At 38.5% G+C, this 24,983-nt stretch overlaps 1 protein-coding gene across 2 annotated transcripts in view; it reads right to left on the reverse strand.

Annotated features, from left to right (window-relative positions):
• The window catches only part of SDK1 (sidekick cell adhesion molecule 1), a 332,432-nt gene that overhangs the window by 186,151 nt on the left and 121,298 nt on the right, over window positions 1-24,983 (reverse strand). For both annotated transcript variants that reach the window (XM_026054081.1, XM_026054080.1), the window contains one exon: window positions 4,085-4,218. In XM_026054081.1, the coding sequence (XP_025909866.1) occupies window positions 4,085-4,218 (134 nt within the window). The remainder of the gene's footprint in view (window positions 1-4,084; window positions 4,219-24,983) is intronic.

Raw genomic sequence — 24,983 nt, forward strand, 5'->3', positions numbered from 1 at the left:
ACTTGCCATTTAAATCATTTACTGGGGGGACACAGCTTTTTCATAAGGTATTTCAAATAAGAGCTAAAACAGCAGTGTTTACCATTAAATCTCCTATGGCTGGGCTAGTGGTACTCTCACCTATGGCATCCCAGGGAAGCTGATGGTATTTTACACGTCTTAAATTCCTTATTTATATACTAGGAAGCCTTATGTTTTCATCTAGAATATCAAAAAAATATATAATTTTCAAAAAGTCCTCCCTCAAATGCCCCAAACCACTGGCATGTGTAAAACTGCAGAAAAAATACGATTTACCCTTCTTCTTACTTTCCTATGTTGCATATCACAACTGAAGAGGCTTGGAGCAAAGTTTCACAGAAATTTAGCTAGTATAAGGAATATGGCCCTGAAGGAAATATCAGAGTTTTCTGATGGCCTGGCCTTAATGAACAGTTTTATCTTTAATTGTCCTGCCAACGCTGGTAAGATCAAAAGCATGTCATTTTATCCCCCTGACAAACAAAGTCTTTAGGAAGACCATCTGTGCTGCAGAGTATGTCTATCTGCAGGAGAACAGCCAAGTTAAAAAATGCCTAAAGAATTAAAGCTCAGTTAAAGACATTCTCACCAAACGTACTGCTGGAGAGACATGCTTAGGAAAGAATGATAAAGATTTTTTTTTTTTTTTTTTTTTTTTTATTCTTACTAAAAAATATATGTAAGAAAGGAATAAGCTCACTGCAGCGTTAACGCTAACATCTCTCTGCTTGAGTTTGGAACTATAGCCAGTCTAATAGTAAGATGCTCCAGAATAAAGTAGCTGTGGATTTTCCATAAGGAGTAAATGATATATGAAGGCATTGGGGTTTTGTTACTACTCCTGTTATTAAACTTTTGACCTTCAGTCTTTTCTAGCCAACATTCTGTTTAATTCACATCAATGCTAAGACACATGGTTAAAAAAAGGCAAAATTTTAGTTTACTCTACAGCTCAACTAGTTTGACGACATTTTAAGTTCAGTACTAATTGATGAGATCTCACTTTAATTTCAGATGTGGCATATTCCCAGAATGTTGCCTGTCGGATAAAATTTAATTCATTGGGGTTTGTGTCACACAATAAAAATATAAAACCTTATCAGGTCAGAAAAATCTGAAATTTTAGCTCATCTTGGCTACATTTTCAGTTATTGCTGTAACCACTTCTCTATCTCTAGGGCATTTGCCACTGTAGAATCTAAACTCATAAATATCTGTCACCTCGGGGATGATCTAATTCTGTTGAAATCAGTAGAAGCATCCATTTGGAGGAAATGTCCATTGTCTTCAAGAATAGCTTCATCAGGTCTTATGCTACAAACTGTTTTGGAGGCTTGGACATCCAGATTAAGACACACAGGATTTTTAGAGGACAGGCATGCAAAACACCAGGGTTTACCAAGCCAGGAACTCGGCTGCAGGGGAAAAACAATCCTGACTGAGTCCTTGGTTTTTCCCAGGTGGTGACCATGCCTTTCTCCTGGTGTCAGTCTTGTGTTTGGGCCTAGAACGGGCACTGAATTTGAGGACATTCTCAGCTGTCAGGCTTGACTCCGCAAATTTGCTTTTCCTAAAGGCCGGAGAGAATCTAATTCTGATGTCCTTCAAGGAATAATAGGCTGTGCATCTCTCTAGCAGTGTGTTCAAGGTGGATGACTGCCATGGGAATCATCTTCAGATTTTTTTTCTTCTGTCCTTGATAAAAAGTGGCAATATGTGTGCCGAGTCATGTAGCGAGATTGTGCTCAATAATTAATATATAATGCGCTCACACAGAGATTTGACAGACCATTTTACTTGTGCCACTGTTTGTTAGAATCTGACTTCCTTGGTTTTAATTAATCTGGTCTATTAAGTTTGGGTTTTATTGGTTTGGATTATTTTGCACACGTCCTAAAGGAAACTGACTTGTGTCATCACATTTAATACTTGATGTAATTCAGACAGTGGCAATTCAATGTAGCATCTTCCCGACCTGGAAGCACCTTTAAGAATTACGTTTCCAGCCATTTGCTGGAGGTCATTATTACTCCTCCAAAACGTATAATTGCTCTGTAACTATCCCCTGCATACTGCTTCAGGGCCATATTTTTGCTCGATTATCTTGTTATTGGGCCCAGCAGGTTCATTCACTTCTATCTAAGGTATCACATGTTTACTTGTTTATTTTTTAAATTTACTCCTCAAATCAAAGTTCAGAATGGCCACCTTAATCTCACTTGCTTTACAGATACTGTAACGCCTTATTGCCAAGAGCTCTTCTTCAACATACACATAGTTTTAATAATCCTAGCTATTGTGCAGGCAATTTGAAAATCTCACTGGCTAACATCCATCCTAACAAACAAATCCATATCTGGCTTTCCATCCTGCCTCATTCTTCATTTTCTTTTATCCATTTAATCATTTCTATTTTTCACACTCTAGTTAGACTTCACATTCATGGTAGCTAGTCTGCATGCATTTAAATGTTTTCTTTTCCATATGCCCGTATTACCTTCTGTTCTGCACAGCACTTGTTATGCATGCATGATCACAGACTATTTCTGGCATTAATTAAGATATGAAATTACAGTGTGAAGTATATTATTGGGCACATAATACAAACAATACAAACCTGCTTTATAAATGAAATTACTAAAATGTTAGCGAGCCCATTCATATACCATCAGAAATAATAATGTTTACAATCTACGTCTCACAGCAGAGCCAAAACTCACAAATAGATTCGGAATATTTTCCCTTTCAGAAAGATAAACAAAAAAACCCTGAGAAGCTCCTCTCGTTGCCAACTTCAGGTGCTCGTGGGTATGTTCATAATTAAACAGGCTTGTCTGGTGTCTGATCCTGCCCTAAGTGACATCCTACACAATGTACCATGCATTCCACAGGTAGAGCTTCTCTGCGTTCGTTAAGAACCTTTGATATCTGATTAGAAATTTTTATCAGAAAACCCTGTTGTGTCACAAGTGAAACGTTGCAGAGGAAAATCTTCCTTTTGATGAACCTCGGATAAATATTAGCGTATTTGCAACACAGATTTGCTCGAGCCACTGCCTGGAAAGCCAGGCTCCCAAGTTCTGCAGTTCCACGGGTCTGAGCCACGTGGCCTCTCTCAGCCCTAACGATGATTTCCAAGATCAGAAAGTCTTGGGGAGCTCATCATGCTGATTGCTCCACAGCTGGGAATTTTGCATCTTTTAGGAATCAGAGCCATCAGAGTGGCCTCTTAGTAAGGCTGCCAGTGTCACAGACAATTTACCCAATCATCTCTGCTCATCTCCATGGTCAGATGCTCCACTTTGGCTCCAAAGACTAACGTAATCTCTGCCTTGCTGCTACATTCAAAACAGCTTTACCAAAATGGTCTTAGATAAGCAGTCAAACCATTTTATATGTTTATAATATTGATGCATCATACAAACATATTTGCTGAACACTTCACAATAGCTTACATATGCTTACATTTTTGCTGAATGATTATATTAATATATTTATCATGCAGTCATCTTTCTGACCCTATTGCTTTGATGCTTCTTGTTTTCCTCTGCTATAAAAGCTACACAGGAAGTGCCTCTGTAATGCTAAGTGTTAACACAGATTTTGCAATGCAAAATAATAAGAAATAATAATGAAATGCATGTTCCCTGGGACTCTGTGATAACTGCAGGTAAAAATAATGTCACAGACTGGGAATAGACCCATTAATAAAATTACTCTCAAAAGAGTGACTTGTTTACTTATGCACAATGCAAAACAATGCATTATAAAACCCCGCATTAAAAAGAAATTACGATCATGACTTCACGACAAACCTCTAGGGATACCATCATCTACCTAAATTGCATGAAATAAACCATCAAACAGCTTTAAGGCTGATTTGCCAAGGTGCTACTGGATCTTTCTGTTGCTTTGATTGCACATGGAATTTAACATGCTCCAAACAACCCAGGAAGGGTTGACCTCCTCCTTTGCCAGCAAGGCTCTTTTTAAAGGGTAGATTTTGGTGAATACCTTGATGACCTGATTAGCATGGTGTATTTTCATGGATTTGGGTACTCACTCGCTATGCTGAGATGAATAAACGGACTCGTCTTGTTCTCGCCATTCTTTTCATTAACAGCCTGGGCATAGTAGCCTCCTGCATCTGCTGCAGACGTCGCAAGGACCACCAGCTGATTCTCCAGTGTGATGGCTCTGTTTAGGAAAGTAAAAGATAATGTTAAGCCACAAAAATGCTCTTGGCTTAGCAAGGGAACCGTACAAAACTGTACGGTTTTCATCAGTCATCTAGACTGAGGTGCTTGGGTATCCTAAACAGCCTTCCCAGTTTCAAACACGTTCACAAACAATATTTAAATTCTTTGACATTTCTGGGACTTTTCTCTGTTGAGAGTGTGTAGAATTTTGATGGTGACACATAGAAAGCTACAAGGGATGAGATAAAAACAAAATTAAGTGGCAGTAAGAAGTTACTCAGGGAATGGCAAATGACACAGACCTATCGCCTGCAAACCGCAAAGTTATGGGTTGATGATCCTGACAAAACCAGTTTGCTGCAAAGACAGTTTTCCTGAGCGCTTACCTATTAAAGTCTGGAGCTCAGGGAATAACACCTGGTTCAGTGAAAAAAAATCAAAGGCAATAGAACCTTACGAGGTAAACTTTCTCTATTAATGGCATCACTAATTATCTCAACATCACAGACAACGCACACTGATAAGTAAGAGCCTAATTAATGCACGCAGATGAGGAGCTATGTGTTGACAGGGAGGGAAGAAAACAGTTACTTAACAACAGGTAGAAAAGCACAGTCCCATAGTCCATGCTGGTGCAGTACTGAAGGAGTCAATAAATGTCACTGTTTAATACGAGCTTACTCTTGCCTAGGGCTGCTGCTTAATAGATGTCTCCACAATCTTCCTTGTAGGCTACTGTTACCCATTTGCACTTTGCATTTCACATGTATTGGATTGTCTTTTCTTGACAATACGAGAAAAAAAAGGTTTAAGTCTAGAGGCAAGATGTTAAAGTTTCAGGGCTTAACTGGACATGAAACAAGCAGCTCAAAAACCACATGAAAAGAAAATGAGAACACGTTAAGTCCCATAGAAAGCTTGGGGAGCAAAGAGCTGATACTTTAATGCTCACTTGGATAGGACGAACTTGGTGGTCTGAATGCAAGACTTGGAATGAAAAACTCCTACCTTTCCTCACATTAAAGCCCCCCTGAGTTCAGCTGTGCTCATAAACCATAGCCTACTAGTTTTTATACATAAGAGGTGGCATATAAAATGACAACGAGAAGATAACAGCCTCTACTTGAATAGTACTCAAACATCGCGTTTGATTTACTCATATCACTTTGATTTTCTAATGCAGATACAAAGGACACTGAAATTTGATAAAGCTATTAGCAGCTACCAATAAATATCAAAAATATTCAAGGCCAGATTTTCAGTTCTGATAATGGCACAAGGAAGCTCAAGTCAGTCATTGTACACCAGCTGCAGATCTTGTTTATTTTATCTCAACTGACAGCTTTTATTAAAACCTATCAGGAATATGTCAGTATGAAATTTTCTTCCTTATTGAATGAACCTATCCTAGCTTACCTGGCTTAATAAAAGAAAACGTGTGATATATATGCACACTTTGTAAATTTAAAATGCAATTAATATGACATTTGATAAAGCAAATAAAGGTAAAATTCCAATGAAGTGCTAATAATTGAATATTAAAAGACAGGGACTTTTACATTTATTTCTTCTGCAGGTCTAGGGAAAGCAGCATTAGGAAGATTCTTTGAAAATACTAAAATGTATTTCAGGCTGCTCTGATGTTAGCTGCAGCCATACCCAAAAGTTTTAAGGGTCATCTTTTAATACCAATGAGGTGCACACTGCTAACTATCTACTGTATTAAATTGGCTAGAAACTCTGAGAATGAAACCATTATACTCATTATGCATTACTGAAGAGCAAAGGACATTTAAAATGCATTTATTAAGACTATCTAAATTTAAGATTTTATTGAATAATAATATGCAAAAATATTAATTGGAATACAGATTTACGGGTGAAATGTAATGAACTTTCAAAGACTATATGATAGCAAGTATGTATATCTGAACTGACAGATCATGGCCATATATGTCTAAGCATTATATATCCCATGCTTAACTTAACATGAAAACTTTAAAACTTATTTGCAGGAAAAACAAAAGCCAATTAATACCAACTACATAACCAATTAACATAAACACCAAAACTGAGTTACTGATATCTTTCCGGAATTCTGAGGAAAAAGTATTTTAATTTCATTACTGAGGACAGGTATAGAATGAAACACTTGAGTTTGGAGGCTGCAGGCTCCGGGAGGTTTATTTAGAGTAAGCAGGAACCAAAACTGCCACGTGCATCAGGAAAATGAGTTATTCACATTTTGAGGACTCATTAATTCCAATGTTTCTAAACCATTTCAAGAGTCCCTGCCCAGCCTTTATCCGGGTTGCAGCCACTTTTTGCACGACAGCTGCACAGGCTGCCCTCACACTGGCTCAACATATTCGCCTGCATTTCTTGTTTGTTTTCATTGTCTGCTATTGCTTCTAAATTCTGACAGCCCCACACTGATGTTCTAAGGAAGATCCGAATCCCAGCTGTTCAGTTTACTCACATATTTGAGGACAACAACCGGAGCAGATGGAGTTGATCTGTCAGTAATTCATACCCAGTACAGAAGTTATGAAAAATACAAATATTGCTATTTTCAAGTAATAATGAGCTTAACTGGATCCCCATTTTCAAGACTGGAGCAAGTTCAGGAAGCAGATTGATCCTGTGGGGTTACTTAAGCACAAGAAGGGTCATACCATCTGATCAGATAGGAAAAGAAGGCAACGATGCAGATAAGAACTGGGTCCATACAAGTATTTCAGTATCTGAAGACACAGACAGGCACCTAATGAGTGCTGGGATTTTTTTAATTGAGCCTTCTGAATTGTCAGTTGTCCAAGTCCTTTAAACAAATCTCACAGAAAGATTTTAAGTTTGACCTATAGCCTATGGAAATTACTGGAAAGTCATCACATTAACATCACAGGAACGTGGATCAGGTTTTTAGATATAAATATTTTTCCTAAAGTGAGGAGCATCAGTAAGGCACTTCTGGTAATATTTTTGCAGTTAAATAAACTTTTCCAGCTCTGTAAATTGGAGCATGTATGAAAATATCGCACATATGCTCTGCAGTGTCTTAAATAAGTGGATTTCATAAGAAACACCATTATTAATGGAAAATACCAAAATCTACTCTATGGTATAAGTGGATAACCCTTAAAAGTTAGATATTTCTTAGGTTATTAGTTACCAGATGACACAATAAACAGATAATACCAGCTTACAAATGCATCATTGTAATAAATGAAAACCATAGAGTAAACCTGATTAAGCTAGCTCTTAAAAGACAGCCATCTGCTCCCGAACCAGTAAGCAACATTTTAATAAAAAGTCCTTCACAAAGCCTCTTTGCCAGCGTTACCTCCAACTAATGCAACTATCAAATCCCTCTTTACAAGATAAACTCGAAAATCCCTGTTCTCCCTTAAAAACTTTTGTTCACATGGCAAGAGCTATGCGCAAGAGCAAGATATCACACGGCAATGGTGACATTCCTGGGAAATACAGAGATTATCGAGTCTTAACAAGGTAATTATTAAAGGCCTGCCAAGATGGATTTCCTCCTTTGGAAAGATGTACAGCTATACCATAGTTAAAAATAGAGCTGCTCAAAGAAAACCTGATTCCAGGTAGCAAAAGCTTGGCTTAACAGAGAGAGGGCTTCATTTGTCACGCGCCTTCCAGTTCTGATGAGAAATGATTAATCAAAGTTTTATTTAAATACATATCTTCTGCTAACAGCCCATGCTTTTCAGGACTCCTAGAACAAAGTACTCGTTTCTGCTACAGTAGAGTGTGAGCAGAGAGACTCTCTACGCTGTGATCACACATCGGTCTTAAAAATTTTTATTGATAGATTGCTGATTTACAGTAATAATAGATCTGAAACCTGGATACTGTTTTTTATAGACAGCGCTGATGAATATTAGGTAAAACAATACAAATCAATGCACTGATTTTACAGGCAACCACTGCTTCTGTATGCAACACAGGCAGATATATTTCCAGGAGCAAATGAGAGAGCTGGGTAAAATTTAATAGTTTTTAGATTTGGCCTCCCTATATTTAGCCATGACTTTGCAGCCTGCAAGGCCTTGGTTTAACAAGGCTATTGACATTATTTTTCATGTTTCTTCAAGGAAAAGAAGTAAAACAGGTTCTAGATAAAATAAGTGCAAGACTGCTGCAAAGGTGGACAGGAATTATACACAAAGTGTGATCCATGGTCCATACCAGCCTGGAAGTCTATATCTATACTGAGATTTGCCACTCAGTGAAAACAAGTTCAAGATATTGCATTTGAGATGGAATAATTGATTGCAAAAAATAGAAGACAAAGAATAATGGCATTGGCAGACACCTTAGGAATGAATAATACCATGATTTTAGACAAATATGGTGCGCAAACAGAAATATCATTGGAAGAATGAATAAACAAACACTCCAAAAACACCCTAAGCCCAAAGAGTAATCTAGAAAGTATGGCATACACAAGAAGATTATTTTAATCTTCATTTTAAATCAGACAAGCCCTAATAATTGGCTCTATTTATGTATATGGTTGTTGCAAAGGAGGATTGTATCTTGCTATTAAAAAAAAAGGAAAACAGCAGTCCACTGATGGAAAAGCTTAGTTTTGTTTTGTGGAATTGGAGGTCCCCAAAATACACTTTCTGATGCATATAGCCTAAATATTTAAAATTATTCTCATAGTGGCTACTTACTGTTCTAGAGACAACGCTACTAACCCAGAAGCAAGTGATATAATTATCATAAGAACATTCCACTTTGCTGTTCTTTTTTATTATTATTATTAATTTAAAACAACAAAGATTTAGCCCAGCTGCTACCAACACTTGTCATGCCTGTGCTCAGGTGTTATCTTAGTGAACCATGTTGATGAACGTTGGCTTGGAAGCGCCTCTCGAGCACCAGCAGTCCTCAAACTAAAGAAGAGATCCAGACTTTGAAGATCAAATACACATCCCATTCAAAAATGGAAGCCAAAATTTCAGAATAAAGTTAATATTCCCAAGTCTCTTCGTGTTATAAAAGTGTTACTGCATTCAAGACATTTGTGTGCAATCTGTTCCATGTCCTTATGCCCCCTGTTTAGCACATAATCAAGGCACTGAACTCCACTTGCAACTTCCCTGGCTGTTGCTATGGTCATAGCTAGCAACCGCAGGGAAGAGGAATAGCAGAAATTCTTAAATATAAATGGCTTATTTAAGCAAAATGTTGCAGGTAGAAAGTATCCCAGGTTGTTGATCTGCATAGCTGACTGACTGCATGGCAGCAAGCACAAAGGCTATTTGTACTCATTTGGAGTTTCAGAGTCCAATTTTCAGGTACAAATAGACATGAATGTGGCTCTGCTTTGTGATATTTTTCTTGAATTTATTACGGAAGTTTCTCTCCTTTTTTCTCTCTTTTCACTGACTTTTTCCTCTTCACTGTGAAAGGAATACTTGTGTAGTTATGAAATTGCATCTTCACTTCTGATAAAATGTGTCAGCATAACAGTATGCAATATTATGGTTTGTAGTCAGGTATTAAAGAGCTTCCTGTTGAAGAATGTATGTTCAAACCATTATTTCCTGGAGATATATACTTGAAACAAAAATGAATGCAAGGCACGACGGTGAGCTGCACGAGCTATGAAACAAATTAACAGTGGCATGTCCCTGTCACAGGGCGGCACACTGAAAAGATGATCAATTATTCAGCAGTGACAGAAAGGAAGCTTCACCCTCGTAACATATTTAACAGATAATTTTTTATATGCCAAAACTTTCTCTACTTGTGTGCTCCCAAACTTTATTTATTCAAGTTCCTGAATGTGCCTTCAGCCATTTCTATTTGCCTCCCACATTTCCCGCTCGAGGTTGTCACCATCCTCACCTACGTGTAGCTGAGAATCAGATTTCAGCAAGGTTGTTCTGCAGCAACATCTCTAATCTCAGCAACCTGAAAATCCACAATGGAGCAATGAAACATCTACAGAGTTTGGAAAAAAAAAAAATCCAATTGCAAAGGGTCAAAGCAAACCTCTCTTTCAATTAAGTTTGGCCTGTTTTCTCATCTGAGCCAAGTCATTCTTCTACATCTATATACATGTGCATAAATGCACATAGAACCAATACACTGAGTGGGTAGGGTTTGGATTTTTTAAAAAAAATTTTTTTTGAACAAAAATCATCTGACAATGGTCCTGAAACCTTCTGGTAGCAGCACTCCAGTGAAGATGAAATGGTGACACTGTGGAAGACCTAAAGAGAATGACACAGCTGACGAGGCAATAGCTTCAATTTACTTCTAATTCCAGAAAACATATATTCATCTTACAAAAATTACATCCAGATTTATCCCAATAGTCCTGTAAGTCAGAAAAATGCTAACAGAGACAAGCTATCTGTTCAAGATCATTCGTTATACAAATACATTAAAATAAATGGGCAAGTTTCAAGGCTTGGGAAAATTTGTACTGCCATAACTAACTACGCACCTGTTTTGTGAAACAGCAGTGGATAACGAATGTTGATTTTGGAGCATTTTATGTACCCATACACATTATTTCTTCTTCTAATAGGCCCAAATCCTTAAACAAAAGCGAGGGACATGGTGGAACACAAGTGCCTCGAGCATCCAGTTCTACTGCCATTTCTTGTATGAAAAACAGTCAGTTGGGTAATGATAGAGCCATTTATTCAGACAGGTTTTACTATGAAAGATAATTATTTAGCAGCCTGGATTAATACAATACTATCCATGTACAGTTCTGCAGTTTGCCGAGATGAGCGTTTGCACTGTTGCTGCAAGTAGATTTTTTAGTTTATGAGAAAATAAATTAGCTTTGTCATTTTGTCAAAATAGGGAACCCACGTAGTTATTTCTACTTGCACACCAGCAAGACAAACCCTCCTGCTACACAGCACGAGTTGTGCACAGGCCTGGGAGCCAAGTGTATTTAGGCTCTGCCAGTGATACGCTGCCTTGGGTGAGTTATTCAGCCTTTCCGTCTATTTGTTCTGCCAAGAGAGAAAGAGGATAATACATATATGTATTTCTTTTTATCCTGAAAAATTTATCTAGAGGCTTAAATAGTTAATATCGCTAGCACTCAAAAGATGTAGAGGATTATGTAAGTGCTAAGTCTTAATACTCTTTACTCTTCTTGCTTTTCAGCTTGACTATCAGACATTTTGTTATGACTTTAGGCAAAGCAACTTCTTGCCTTCTCATTTTCAGCAGCTTTAACAGCTCCTGAATTATACATCCTGGGCAGGCAAGTATTGCTTTCCTAACACCAGTCTTCTAGTAACTCATGATATTGTACTACCTCTTTCAGCAGAAGCCCCTATATTTTACTTCTATAAATCCATACTGAATACCAATGCATTTAGTTACACACGTGTCTACCATAGACTCCATATGAAGCAGACCACTGAAGATCTCGTTAAAAAACATAGAAAAGATATCACTTTTTGTTATGTTTTCTGTTTATAAATGATTTCTCATCATTAACCAATGTAACCAACAGTAACCAACAGTAACCAACTAGAAAATACTTATCTATAGCATTTTATATAGTCAGTTAAGTATCTTCCATACCTTAATAGTTAAATAGTACAATTATTTGTTAAATAGATTAAAGCAGCAGGAGGAAAAATGGGGAGAAATATGATTTAGCCATTAATACAAGGCAAAACCACAAAAAAACTGTGGCATAGCAAAGGCAAGGAATTCTAAAAGTTAGAAAGCATGTAGGTTCTGTAACAGATGGAAAAAGGAGCCACAATTATATTTAATCCCAACCATTTAATGATCCCTTTCTCCAGCATCCCAGGCAACTTATCAGTGCATGCTTATCTGCATGTAATGACAAGGAGGGACTCTCCATAGACATATGTTTTTAGTATGCTTGTTTTCAAGATTTCTTCTTCCCACACAAAGCATTACCATGCCTATTAAAATTCACACAACTTCAATGTGGATATTAGCATCTTTTAAAATTTAATGTTATGGAAGATTGCCTTTAGACATTTGGAATTATAGCTGCCTTTTGGGATACGTTTGTATTTTGTATTTGAAATCAGGTTACAGCCCTTGACTCCCAAACCCGCTATAGCAGAGTTTGGTAGCCAACAAGCCTGTAAATAATGCATGACCAAAGCTGCACCGGGTCACCTAGGTTCTGCTTTGCTTTCAGCTTGGAGGGTGGTGCCAAAGCCAGGAAGACAGGTTACCTATCAACTCCCTTGATTTCTAAATCACTTGAGATCAATACCTGGTTATGCTCAAATGACTTACTGCTTATTTGGCTTCGGAGTCAAACGACACAAATTTCCATGGGGTGAAGCAGCAACATATATCCAAGGTTAAGGGCTGTAAAGCTTAAGTGAGTCAGGAGGTCGCAACCCACGTAGTAAACCCTGCCAGACCTTTGGAGGAATGACAACAACTTCACTTTAAAAATACTCCCTGAGGTAACATAAAAGGCAAAGAACTCCAGCTCCAGAACAGAAACTGTAGGCATCACACGTTGCCTTTAAGGAAGAGCAATGGAGAGGTGCGGCTGAGAGACTGCCTGGTTTATATTTGCTGGCTGATCCATAAACACTGCGTCTATTGAGCAAGCAAATGAAACACTGAGTTGTTGTCAGGAGATGCCGTTTTGTTTCTTTGATTTTACGGCCACAAGATGCTTTGCAGAGTATTTTTATTTTTGCTGCAGAAGCGGCGCTCAGCTATATGTTACATGGCAGAAAAACTCGCAAATCCTGAGAAAACATATGTGCGAAGGAGCAACCTGGGCTGGAAGAGAGCACTCAGCATCTTGCCAAAGCAAGGAATTCTACGGAGGAGTTTGACCAGAACAGAAACTCTCCAAAGCCCCCAAAGTCTTCACCGCAATCTGTCTTCACGTATTTCTCTCCCTACTTGCAGACACTTTTGCTGCAGAGATTTTAGGGATTTGCTCCTGCAACGCAGCAAGACGCGGCTCCCTGTGAGGCCCTTCAACTGGGAGGGGAGCGGACCCAACAGTTGCATCTCTAGAGTCACTGACTCTTATTATCCACTCGGCTGTAATGAGGCTCTCCACTCACTCACGTTTACGTAGTGGCAGCAGCAGCTATCCCCTAATCCCGCAATGCACTAAAATGCAAAGATAGATGCAGGAAGACATTAAAACGCCCTTATCGCTCGGCTGCAGGGATATAAACTTAAAATAGGAGATTGTTTTCCAGTGGAAAATAACCAAATACATACATTTACTTCATTATCTTTTTTTTAATAACTCTTATAAATGCTGAAGGCAGCCTTTGATTATTACTGTAAAGATAAACAATGAAACATTCCATTGTATCTTAACTTAGATGAGATGGAAACAAATTCAATTCCATCCTGTACCTACTTTTTCCAGGTGCATTAATACTCTTCACATTCAAGAACCAACTTTTATTACAAGCTGAGCGTGGAGGGAACAGGGAGATAGGGAAAGAGAAGGAACAGACTGCTAATGAGAATGAAAAAATACAACCCCTTCAGCCAGGGCCTTTAATTAGATTCACTTTCAGATTTTTAACTTCCAAATTCTTAATCCTGTTGTCACTAAACTCAGAAAAATAATAGGGGACAGAAACAATGCTCAAATAAATGCTGCAGGCTACTCTGCTTAAAGAAATAGGAGTTAGCAGGTTAATCCTGACAAGCAGAAAATGTGATGCAGAAGAATGACAGAAAATGGTCAGACGGCAGCCAGAGCAGATGAGGCCAAAGGGAGCAAGACGCACCAATCTCAGAACAAAGTCTTAAAAAACAGGCCTAATGAACGGGAGATAGAGAGCAAAATAGCAGGTAGGTAGACTTGGTTTTCATACTTTGCAAAGAAAACTAGCAGCTAAGTCGTGAGTTTGGCTTGTCTACTAAAGATAGAACAACTGTCGGGTTATACACACAAGCTCAGCGGCTCAATACAGGTAAGTTTAGACTTTATCTCTACACACCTTGTGCAAAGTAATTGAGACCACTGGGGGGAAAGAAAAGCCACAGCACAGCTTATTTCCAGATGATTAGTGGCGTCTAAGGAGGAGCACAGGAGGACACACAACCGCACTAGAACCCGCAGATCGGCACCTCAGGAGAAGTGTCAGATCTGCTTCCCGATTGATCCCTCTGACAGCTCGAGGAGTGAAGTTCCTCCTCCAGCTCATCCAAGAGCCTGAGTTTTTGAAGTCGATATTTTAAATATTTAAATTAAGCCAACAGTGTAGAGGTAAGGATAGGGACTGTTACAACCACAGAACCAGATCTCAAGACCTAACGAAACTGCTCCATGGATAACTTAGGAGCTCCGACTTCAGACACATTCAAGATCTTTACATGAAACCAGTGAAAATCTCCTCCTCCCTCTGACCTTACCCTTCTTCCCATGGGAAGAGGATTGTCCCAGGGAGGATGCCACCTCACCCAGCAGGAGCCGCTAGGCAGGGACAACGTGGTGACAGCAAAGGTACCACCACGCTGCCCAGGCTACGGCGCAGCGCCCCAAACCTGAGCCAAATCCACAGGGCACCCACCCATGGGATCCTGCAGCAGCGTGAAGGATAACGCGAAGGTGACCAGCGAAGATGAATGAGCAAAGCCCACAGGCTTGAATTCCAATTGCTTTAAACCTACTTCATCCACTTAATGCAGATTTAAAGCAGGTCCTTAAGATTGTTTTCAAACAGGAATCCACTTAGAGTGAAAGGACATAAAGCACTTGCCGAAGCACCACTGTAATTCTCGGTGCCAAACGCTTCCAGATTTGCATGATTTTCTTGCAAACATCTACTTGTAGGTCCAACAAATGCAAAATTATGCACGCTGGTGGTTAAGCTGAAATGGAGAAAAACGCTGTAGAGGCCAAGCAGGCAGCATTAAAACAACAGCCACTCTATTACACTCCGCTTCAGAAGTGCAAATACAGGCTGTGCTGCAAAGTAGCACCTGACACTAACGAGACAAACATGCTGCTCCCTGAGTAGCAGAACTAATGAGGCTTTTTTTTCTCCTCCAGATTTGCATCTTAGACCCAATCTCCCTCCCTCACCCAAGAACTCCCATCTTTAACAGCTCACCCTGCAGCCACACTGCTCTCCTGCCTTCTCTGCCAGAAACTTCAGAAGTGCCTGAAATCCAACACGAGAGATTCTGTCTTTTGCAGCTAGGGAAAGAGCATGTACAATGACACGGGACAGATTTTTCAGATGAAACAGCTTTAAGCAAGCAAAAAGTGGTGTCTAAGAATCCCTAACTCAGGATAGAAACGCAAAGCTACCTACTTTCCTCTGCTTGCAGCAGTACTGGTAAATAATAGTCTGGGCAATATATATTTTTCTCAGAACAGATTTTTTTTTTCTTTATCCCTTCTTCTAGGGGCCAATTAACCCTTGGACCACAATAAACAAGCACATCACAAACTGAACCACAAATCTTTTTCCTGACAATAACACTGAAATCTTTCAGAGCTTGTACTTGAAAACAGCCTGGTAACTGGGGACCACTGTTTATTGCAGTAATGTGCAGAATTTGTCTGGCTGGTGCCATATGCTCTCCCCAGCTTACTGCATTCATTTGTCATCTTTCATCATATAGAAAAATAAAAAATTCACAAACTTCACTATTGTGAACACTCATTTGCATAATAGAAGCTTGATTCATAGTGGGCTCTCTGGAGATCATCATAATATAAATACTAAATAAGCCAGTCGTTCACGTGCTTAAATGTTTACAGGGTTAAAAACTGTAATAGCTTCTAAATTAAGAAATACATACAAGACAAGTTTCAGTTCAGAGGTTTGAGTTATGGAAACTAAGCTATTGTTAATTAAAAAAGAAACTCAATTTATAATTTATTCTCAAATTACACTCAAATTATAATTTACTCTGGTCTTTTTATTTGTGTCCTTACGCTGATTACATTTCAGTCTTTAAATAATCAGTTGCTTCAAGACCACTGAGGAGAGGAAAAATGTATTACCACCAAGGATATGCCTGCTCTCCTACTTAAGCCTTAAGCTTTGCTTCCAGCAGTCAAGTTAGTAGCAGGAAAGTGGAAGTTTGAAAACTCTGTGGTTCATCTCTGCCAAAACAGTACAAGAAAAATGAGATTGTTGAATAACTGACAATGACGGCAGAATCAACACAGCAGTGATCTGCCTAGAAGCTGCAAAGGGCAAGCTAAGGCATCTGCTTAAAAGCTTCCACCAACTGTGGTATAAAAAGAATAAGGAAACCACAATAAAACATTGTTATTACGAGAGCTATAATTATGGCATTATTCTTTGGGATATTCAATGCTGAGCACATTAAACGTTGTACGCTGTGAATATTTAATAATTATATGCTTACTCAGAGCTCTTAATGTCCTTAAAATACAAGTATTTTTCACGCATTAAGATGAAATTGCACATAATTTTTGTCCTAAGGGTCTGCAGTTGAAATACACGGACACCATTCTGGGAGTCTTCTGCAAATTCCAACCTTAAAGCTCTGGAAACTCCATGCATTTACAGCCACTGCACGTCAATTTTCAGTTCCTGTCAACGCACCAGTCTTGACCAAACGTCACCTTGACACCAGGAAAACAAAATGCAACCTTCTAGTGATCGACTGCAGCTGCGTTCTGTATTATCCTACTCAAGAACTGCTGATAAATAGCAACTTGCAAGTACATTAGGTGCAGTACATCTCAAAGAAGGGTAAAAAGCCTCAGACACAAGCAAAAATACTTCATTAGCAACAAGTGCAATGAAATATTGCTCCAATAACACCTAGCAGGATTCACCAAGTGTCAATATAGGATAAAACATCATTTCTACTTAACTACTTTTCAATAAGCCACATAGGCAGCCAGTGCAAAGATGGATAGATATTGGTATGCAAAGGAGTATAAAAGAGGCTACATATATTGTTATCAGTGTGATATAAAGACATAGATGGAAGATAAATTATGACGTCTTTCCAGTATCTATTGAGGCTTTAGTGAAGTAAATATTGAAAATGGATTTACTACATCCCGTGCACTGTAGTCTTACCTGAATTGAGAATGCAATAGCTAGACTTACATGTTTTTTTAAACTAGAAAAATTGACATTTTAAAGCAGTTTGTTTAATGCCTCGTCCACAGTTTGGGCTGTTTTAATGTTGTTTATGGCTAGATTTAAAATTTGCCTCTGCAAAGACCAGTTTCTATAACAGGCCATGCTTCCTTTTGACTCACAAAGCAGCATCAGCAGCCTTGCAGGAATCAAGATACGCGATACCTGTTGCTCCACACCACCATCCACAGCACCTGCTACCAAATCACACAGGGTTTAATGCTTTTTCTGAAGAATAATTGCAAATAATTCCAAGACTGCCCACGTGCCCTAGATAAATTCTTGCTCATTGATTAAAAAATACTTCAGGTATGATATCAAGCTAGAAGGATGGTTATTTATATAACAAAGTTGGCTGACTGCTTGTTTTCAAAAGCACAATGATCTTCTCATGCTTTTTATTGCAACTCATTTTCATTTTATTATCCCAGCAACAAAGGATGTTCTAGCATCTAGCTGGGTGGAGAGCACTTCTGGCCCTCATGATACAGGTTGTGGCCTTGGAAGGAGATGGGAGTTGAAAAGAAAATTAATATGAACTAAGGCCCTCAATGAACACTTTCCTCTCTCAAATTGAAATCAAGGTTGACAGGATTTTTCTAGATGCTTCCTACCACCTTTCCTTGTGTCCCTGTGAGCAGTTCACCTTGGGTGCTCTAAGTATTTGCTGCCTTCTCTGCTCACAGTTTCCTTCCTGGACAATGCTGGTATTAAGTCCCCAGCTCCACCTTGGACTCTTGGAGCTCCAGAGAAAGCAGCTAAGATGCTTACTTGGATACTTGCTGGAAACAGCTTTCCTCATCCCACACACCATCCCATTCCACGTAGGGAAAGAAACAGTGGGAATTTTCTGCCCCGGGCCTAGGTAATTGCAGCAGCCTGGAAGCTGCTCACAGGAGGACAGACCCTCTTCTCCTACTTGGCCTTGGCAACACGGGGACACGTGAGAAGAGATTTTGGGATGTTTTCTGCAGGTAGGGCTCGGAAAAGCAGAACATGGCCAAGACAGAGCAAGAAACGGGAAATTTGAATGCTAAGAAAACGTTATTGAAGACAGTGCTCAAGGACAAGTTTATTTGCAAAGTCCCCCTGTTTCTGAGCACTCACCACCACTGCTTGCGGTTACAGAGGTGGTGTTTTTGCTTGGCAAACAGATATTTGCAACACAGAGAACGGCTTAAGATATAATAGGATTTTACAGTCTTGCTATATTTGAGGTGAGCACAATCTACAGTCTTCTTGTCTTCAACATTTAAAAGCTTGCAGATAATTGTGAAATATTTTAAGTACTATTTCATAATGTGTGTACTATTCATAAAATATTCATTGCCTGGTGCAGTGCCTGCACCATTTATAGACATTTAACAGATCTAATCACTATCTTAAAAAGCACAAAAATCTTATATTACGTATCTGTGTAATGATAAACACTAGATACTCCCCTTTTATATGTATTTGTAAATGAAAAAGGTTTCTTTTATGGCATGCCTCTGACAAAACAATGTCATCATTATCCTTCCCAAAATACTTAGCTGTAGAATACTGCACTTACAGTTAATTTTTTTATTTGTTTCAGTAAAACATTTCCTAATAACTCATAAAATTCCATAAATGTTACTTTAGAACTCCAAAAAATACACTATTTTGAGAATGCAGTGTTCTAAAAATATCTCTGTTATCAGGGTTTTCCAGGAAGTAGATACACAAAGGGAAAACCAACTCTTATGTTATGCAGCACACTGATATGAAAGACATTTGATTAAACCCAAAGAAAAACAGTTTTTTAACCAGGCCATACATTTGATTTCTCTCCTTCCTCTGATTTTGGAACTAAGAGCTCCAACCTGTTGCCTCATTTCGGCCTCTTTTATTTGTCCAAGTCTAATGAAAAAGAAATCTATAGCCACCTAAAATATCCCAATTGTCACTATGCAGCATATCACACCACTCAGAACTTCAAAGCATCAAGATAGACCAAATTGGGATCCTTCTTCTTCAAAAGTCCTGGCTCTAGGAGATAAGAAAATCTTCATTAGCTGCTTGCTTTATTGGGACAGCGAATCAATTAAGCAAGTCTGAATCTGGGCAATCAAGGGCAATAATACGAATGTATAAATAGATAACCAGCAATTGTACAACTTGGAAAACTTCCCATATTTTAGATCCTGCTGATATAGGATGGGCTGTATGATTTTTTGCTTGTTTACTTGAGGCTTTTGTACTATTACTGTCATTGAAGAGCAATAGCACCTATCCATAACCCAGACTTCTTTGTCCTTCTAGAGCCTCTCAAAAATAAAGCCTTGTATAAGTGTTGCGTGTTTTTTTTTTAAATCAACTATTTCACAGATGAGAAAAACAATATATGGTAAAAATTTATATTCTCTAGCAAGTACCTTCTGTGATAAGACTGCTCTTCATTTGCAGAAGTAGAAGCACTCCACTTTCTGGTGCTTGCAGTGGAGCTGCTGAAAAGATAGTACTCAAAGATTCTTAGCGTGAGAAATAAGTTTAAATAGTTCATTCTCCGGAAGGGCATGAATAAATAGCTTTATTTTTTTAGATTACTTAGCTTAATATAGGCAATGTCACTGCTCTGTTGTTCTCTTTTAAAAAAGTATTTTTAGCATCAACATGCAAACAAAGCAGTATGGCTATAAACCCCACAACCTGGTTTAACTTGGAATTAGGAAAATGCAGTGTTATTATTTGTTATTATGTGAGGATATTATTTTTTCACACATAAAACAGAGAGAGAAAAACCAAATTGCCTTAGCAAAATCTAAATTGAAAGAATATACTGCATTTTCAGTAGCATTTTACGGTATCTATTAGCTTCAATAAATACAATAACACAGCGGAATCATTAGAAATCTCAGAGTAAATTATCTATGTGCGAAGCTGACTCTGCAATACTGCAGAAGCAATTCTGCTTGATGAGACAAACGCTTACACCTTTGCAAACTTTTTTTCAGACCTCTTGCTCCTCATTTCAGTTAGAAAAAAATCCAGAGACAAGGAATTCTTGCACATTTCTTGGAATTATTATATCACCTATTGCAAAAACGGGCCATCCTTGTGGATTTATTTTAAGTAGAACTTAGTAGAACTTGTAGAATGAGATTATTACAGGTTGGAGAGTCTCTGGAAGTTGACTTGCAAAAGAAAAGTCCTATCCCTCCAAGAGACCACCCCTATCTACACGTGATGCAGAGCTATTAAAGGTGCTGAGAAGATTTCGATTGCAAGACTGGAAGCAGAGATATGAGACATGAGGGAGGATTTCTGTAAAGAGGCTCAGGTAACCGCTTTGCCTTACAGATACTGATCTGAGCATGCAGATGAAAGGCAAACACACAGCTGCTCTGGGAGGCAAGACAGAATGCTATTACTCTAGCAAAATCTGCATTTTCCCTTTTAATCCAAGTATGGATTCCACCTTTTCACCAATAACTGGAAATAAGTCAGTCTCTTCCATTTAAATGCAGGATTAGGTGCATTCCTGAAGCAGCTCACTTTGCCTCTGGGAATCCTCAGGTGGCTCAGACCTCAGTATAGATGCAGAATTCAAGAGGAAAAAAACCCTGCATTGCACTTTCCTCACCCGCTAGGCATTTTAGCTTCCACTTTGAAAGGCCACAGGTCATGAATTGCAACAAGGCAAATTTTCAGTGTTCTTCTAACATTTTCTTTCCTTTATTATTGTTGAAGCTAATTGTGCCTCCACGATCCTGCTTGTCAAAAAGCCTCTCTGTCCTAAGGAAATGCAGGAACAAAAGACTCTAAAGACAAGGGTTGAGGCTCGCAGCATCCCAGGGATGCAGCTAAATACACCGCAGAGGAGGCAGGATTAGGGATGGGAGGCATCACCCCACCTGTGTCTCCTGCTCCATATTTTGCCTTCCCTCAGATATATCTTTATACCTCTGTGTTTCTAAGGCATAAGGAACCTCCTGGTACAATGGTCCTACAGACAGCGTGTATCCAAACATGCACGTCCATACAGAGCGCCTCTCAGTACACATCAAAGCTGCTTTAAATTGCATTAGGTTCTGCACTATGCCATTAACACAAGTCTAGATCCTGGGAACATAGGATATGATGATTTAATGATCTCTGCCTTCCCTTAAAACCAACTGTTATTATCGCATGTAATAATTTTTAATATATTTCAGCAGTAACTTACGGCCAAATGTTATTAAAATTTAGTTTCACAAATTTAAAATAGCACCCAGAGATCTACTTTCTTTAAAATTAAAAGATGGCATTTAAATAAGCAGTGCAATAGAAATGGAGGGCTGGATCATTTCTGAGAAAGACCTAAGTCAGGCAAAAAGTGAATTAGCAAACTCTAAAGATCTTTGGGGGAAAATGACACCAATACACTTCCTCCTGTTCTTCCAAAACATGCATAAACTTTAAGGATAAATTTCTAAAATCTACTCCCCCCTATATGGTGACTATCAGAAGCACCACTCATCACTAAATAATCTCTATATCCAGTAAAATGCAGGTATAAAAATATCCACAATTTGCTCAGGTTAAGATGATAAATAAAAGTCGGAGACTGCTAGTGTGGAAAAGACCTAAAAAGGGGAAAATCTTGATGCTCGTGGAAAATGATTTTTTTTTCTCTCTCTCTCCACAGCAGAGGAACATGAGAGGGTTTTCAAAATCAATTGTCTATTTAAAAAGTCTTTTTGCATTGAATCTGAAACTGCTCTCACTGAATGTGATATTTTGATGATGTGTGATTAAAAAGTCCATCACCTTTTTTGAGGGCATAGTAGAGAAATTATATTAAGCAACACTGGAAAACAGCTCACTTTGTACAATATCGCAGTAAGGAAGTTTCACATGGAAAATTTTTGCAAGTGCTTTTATTTATTTTTACACATTAGCACCCACAAATATTACACTCTCCACTGTTTGGCACAGACTAGCAGCTGTTCTCGAGTTCACGGACATCAAAAGTACTTGGGGAACTGCGTTACGTTCTCTCTCACATATAACACTGCTTTATAAAAATGGAGAAACACTCTGAACAACCTACTATTGTTTGACTACCTGAAAAAAGAAGTAAAACAACGTGTTTAAGAATTTCTACTATCACATATTATAGCTTAAGAATATAAATAAGAAATACTGCTTTTGCATGGCAGGTAAAACTAAAAATTTTCAGTATACTGCATTTATACCATCAAAATCACCAGCCACTCACCACTTTTTACAAAGCAACTGAGGCTCTCCCTCCTGTTCTTTCCCCCTTCAGGAACATTTGTAATGCTGGAAACCATAACACAGAAGACAGATTTGACTACAGCACTCACCCACACAAGAGCAGGATTTATTAGGGGCTCCTTCTAAACCACTGCAGCTGCAGCGTAATTGACTTCTGCAGCCCAAGACAGACAGCTTGGCAGCCCGAACACCTGTACTCGTTCTGCTCAAAATCTATTTGCCCAATGGATGTCAAACTGCATTGCAAGACGGATAGGATGTTTATATCATAAAAAAAAAAAAAAAAAAAAAAAGAGATCAATATACAGGATAAAAGTTCTCTGGGCAGGAGAGAAAGGAAAGCAAGAGGCGAGAAACTATTAATCATTTACTGTCACTTTTGTTAATTTAATATTAATCCAAAGTAGCCTATTAAGAGTCTCACGTACAACAGGATCCTAAATTCTTCTCAGTGTCAGGGATGCCAAGCCTGCAAATAAACAGTTGCCTCCGTCCAAGACCATTTTGCTACTTTGCATTCATGCCTGCTAATGTCTCCTATGGATTGTTTTTTGGTGGTAAAATTTTGTCTATAATGTGCAAGCGTTGCGGCACTTTGAAGTAATGAAACCCAATGGACCCTTCAACCTTATTCCGTTTATGTCATATAATTATAAACGCGTTATTTTTACATAAAATGCTCTTCTAGTCTGAAAAAGGATGCTATGAGACATAGCAAGGATGTATGTAAACCCCACAAGCGAAACCTATCTGTCAATATTACACTCTCATAACACTTGCTCGCTTTAGAAGGAAAAAACACAGTTATTCATAATTGTGAATATCAAAGAACTTCAAAAGAAAGCTAAGCCTTTTCCCTACCTCTTTTTCCTCCTTCTCCATAGTAATAAACACCCTGACAGCTGAACTCTGTTTACCCACACCTATGGAGTCTCATCGCCCCAACCAACTCAACCAAAAGATCATGAGCTTAATCTATAACCTACTGCACATCTGGAAGAAAAATGACTTTTTCAATTGAAATGTGCTTAAACTGTACACATCTATCGGGGATTTGCAGAGAACAGTAGCCTCTCCCATTTTGGCTCTGTTTCTTAAAAAATAATTCTTAAAATTACAGTTCTTAGGGATCATATATTAAGAGCACTAGTTGCTGTCCTCCTTTCTACTGACAGTAATAACTAATTTCAAAGGCCATTACAATATATGCATTCAAATTACGTTTCCCCACGTGTGTTAATTTGCATTTATGTTTTAACATATGCCGCTCACAGGCATTTTCTGTGTTATTTTAGCTGAATTAGTGAACAAAGACTCTAAAGATTGTGTCTAAACCCTTTTATCTCTCATCATAGTCACTGTGAGAAGACAGTCCTTGGTGTCACTGGGATTTCCTATCACTCGTGTAATCCAAGCAGAGGAGCAAGTCCATATTTGTTGATCTCTGAAGATGGGCTGCTCCTATAATCATAGCTACGAATATGATCAACTTGATATCTACAGCACCCAGCATTATGGCAATTAAGCACCAAGATGGGCAGAGTGTCAGTGTGCTTTAGTTCGGTGCTATATAACCAAGCAGGTAACGCATAGATGCTGCACATCTATAGACACTACAGTGCTACAAGACATAACAGCTCTGGGAAGTCTATTTTCAAGGCAGCTGGACTCTGGCGTGGGAAATCCTTATTCATTTATGTCCTAGAAAAACATTTTTATTGTAAACCTTCAAAAGTCTGACAGTTACTTATGATGAAACAGAGGCTCATCTAGGAGTAGATTATATACGTAGGATAAGAAAAATATGGAACTTAAATTACACGTTCGTCAGCACTATGATCAGCACTGACTGTAGGTTTTCTTTCACGCTAAATTTTGAGAGAAAAGACTATCTTGCTGTAAGTATATACTGTGCTTAGTATCTTCTACCTATGTTATAGGATCCAGCCACATAACTGCTCCAGTTAAGGCTGCTATCAAACTATATAACCAAGTAAGTCTCAATGAAGAAATAAAGAAAAAGACAACAGCTGGACAATACATTATTTCCCTATTTTATTCTTATTTCTACTTTTAAAGAACTTCTCTGCCAAGGATTTTTAAGTTGTTTATTTTTATGCTGTTATTTGCTCTGTAGAGTACTGCTTCCGAGTTGTGCCTCTACACTCCAGTTAATACAGACTAATCCTGTTATACAATACTCGTCCTATTCTCCCGAGTTTCCAAGTAACAGCTTTTCTGTCCAGACTCCGGGAGATATTGTGTTTCCTCTGCTACCCTTCACGCTTCCAGCTGCTTTGACAATGACAGTATTTACAACTGGGAAAAAATAGTTAATAAAATTACAAGCATCTGCTAAAGAGCGACTTTGACAGTAACGCATTGTCATCTC

Source organism: Nothoprocta perdicaria, unplaced genomic scaffold (assembly GCF_003342845.1).
Source record: "Nothoprocta perdicaria isolate Ctin4 unplaced genomic scaffold, notPer1 scaffold_12, whole genome shotgun sequence".
NCBI lineage: Eukaryota > Metazoa > Chordata > Aves > Tinamiformes > Tinamidae > Nothoprocta > Nothoprocta perdicaria.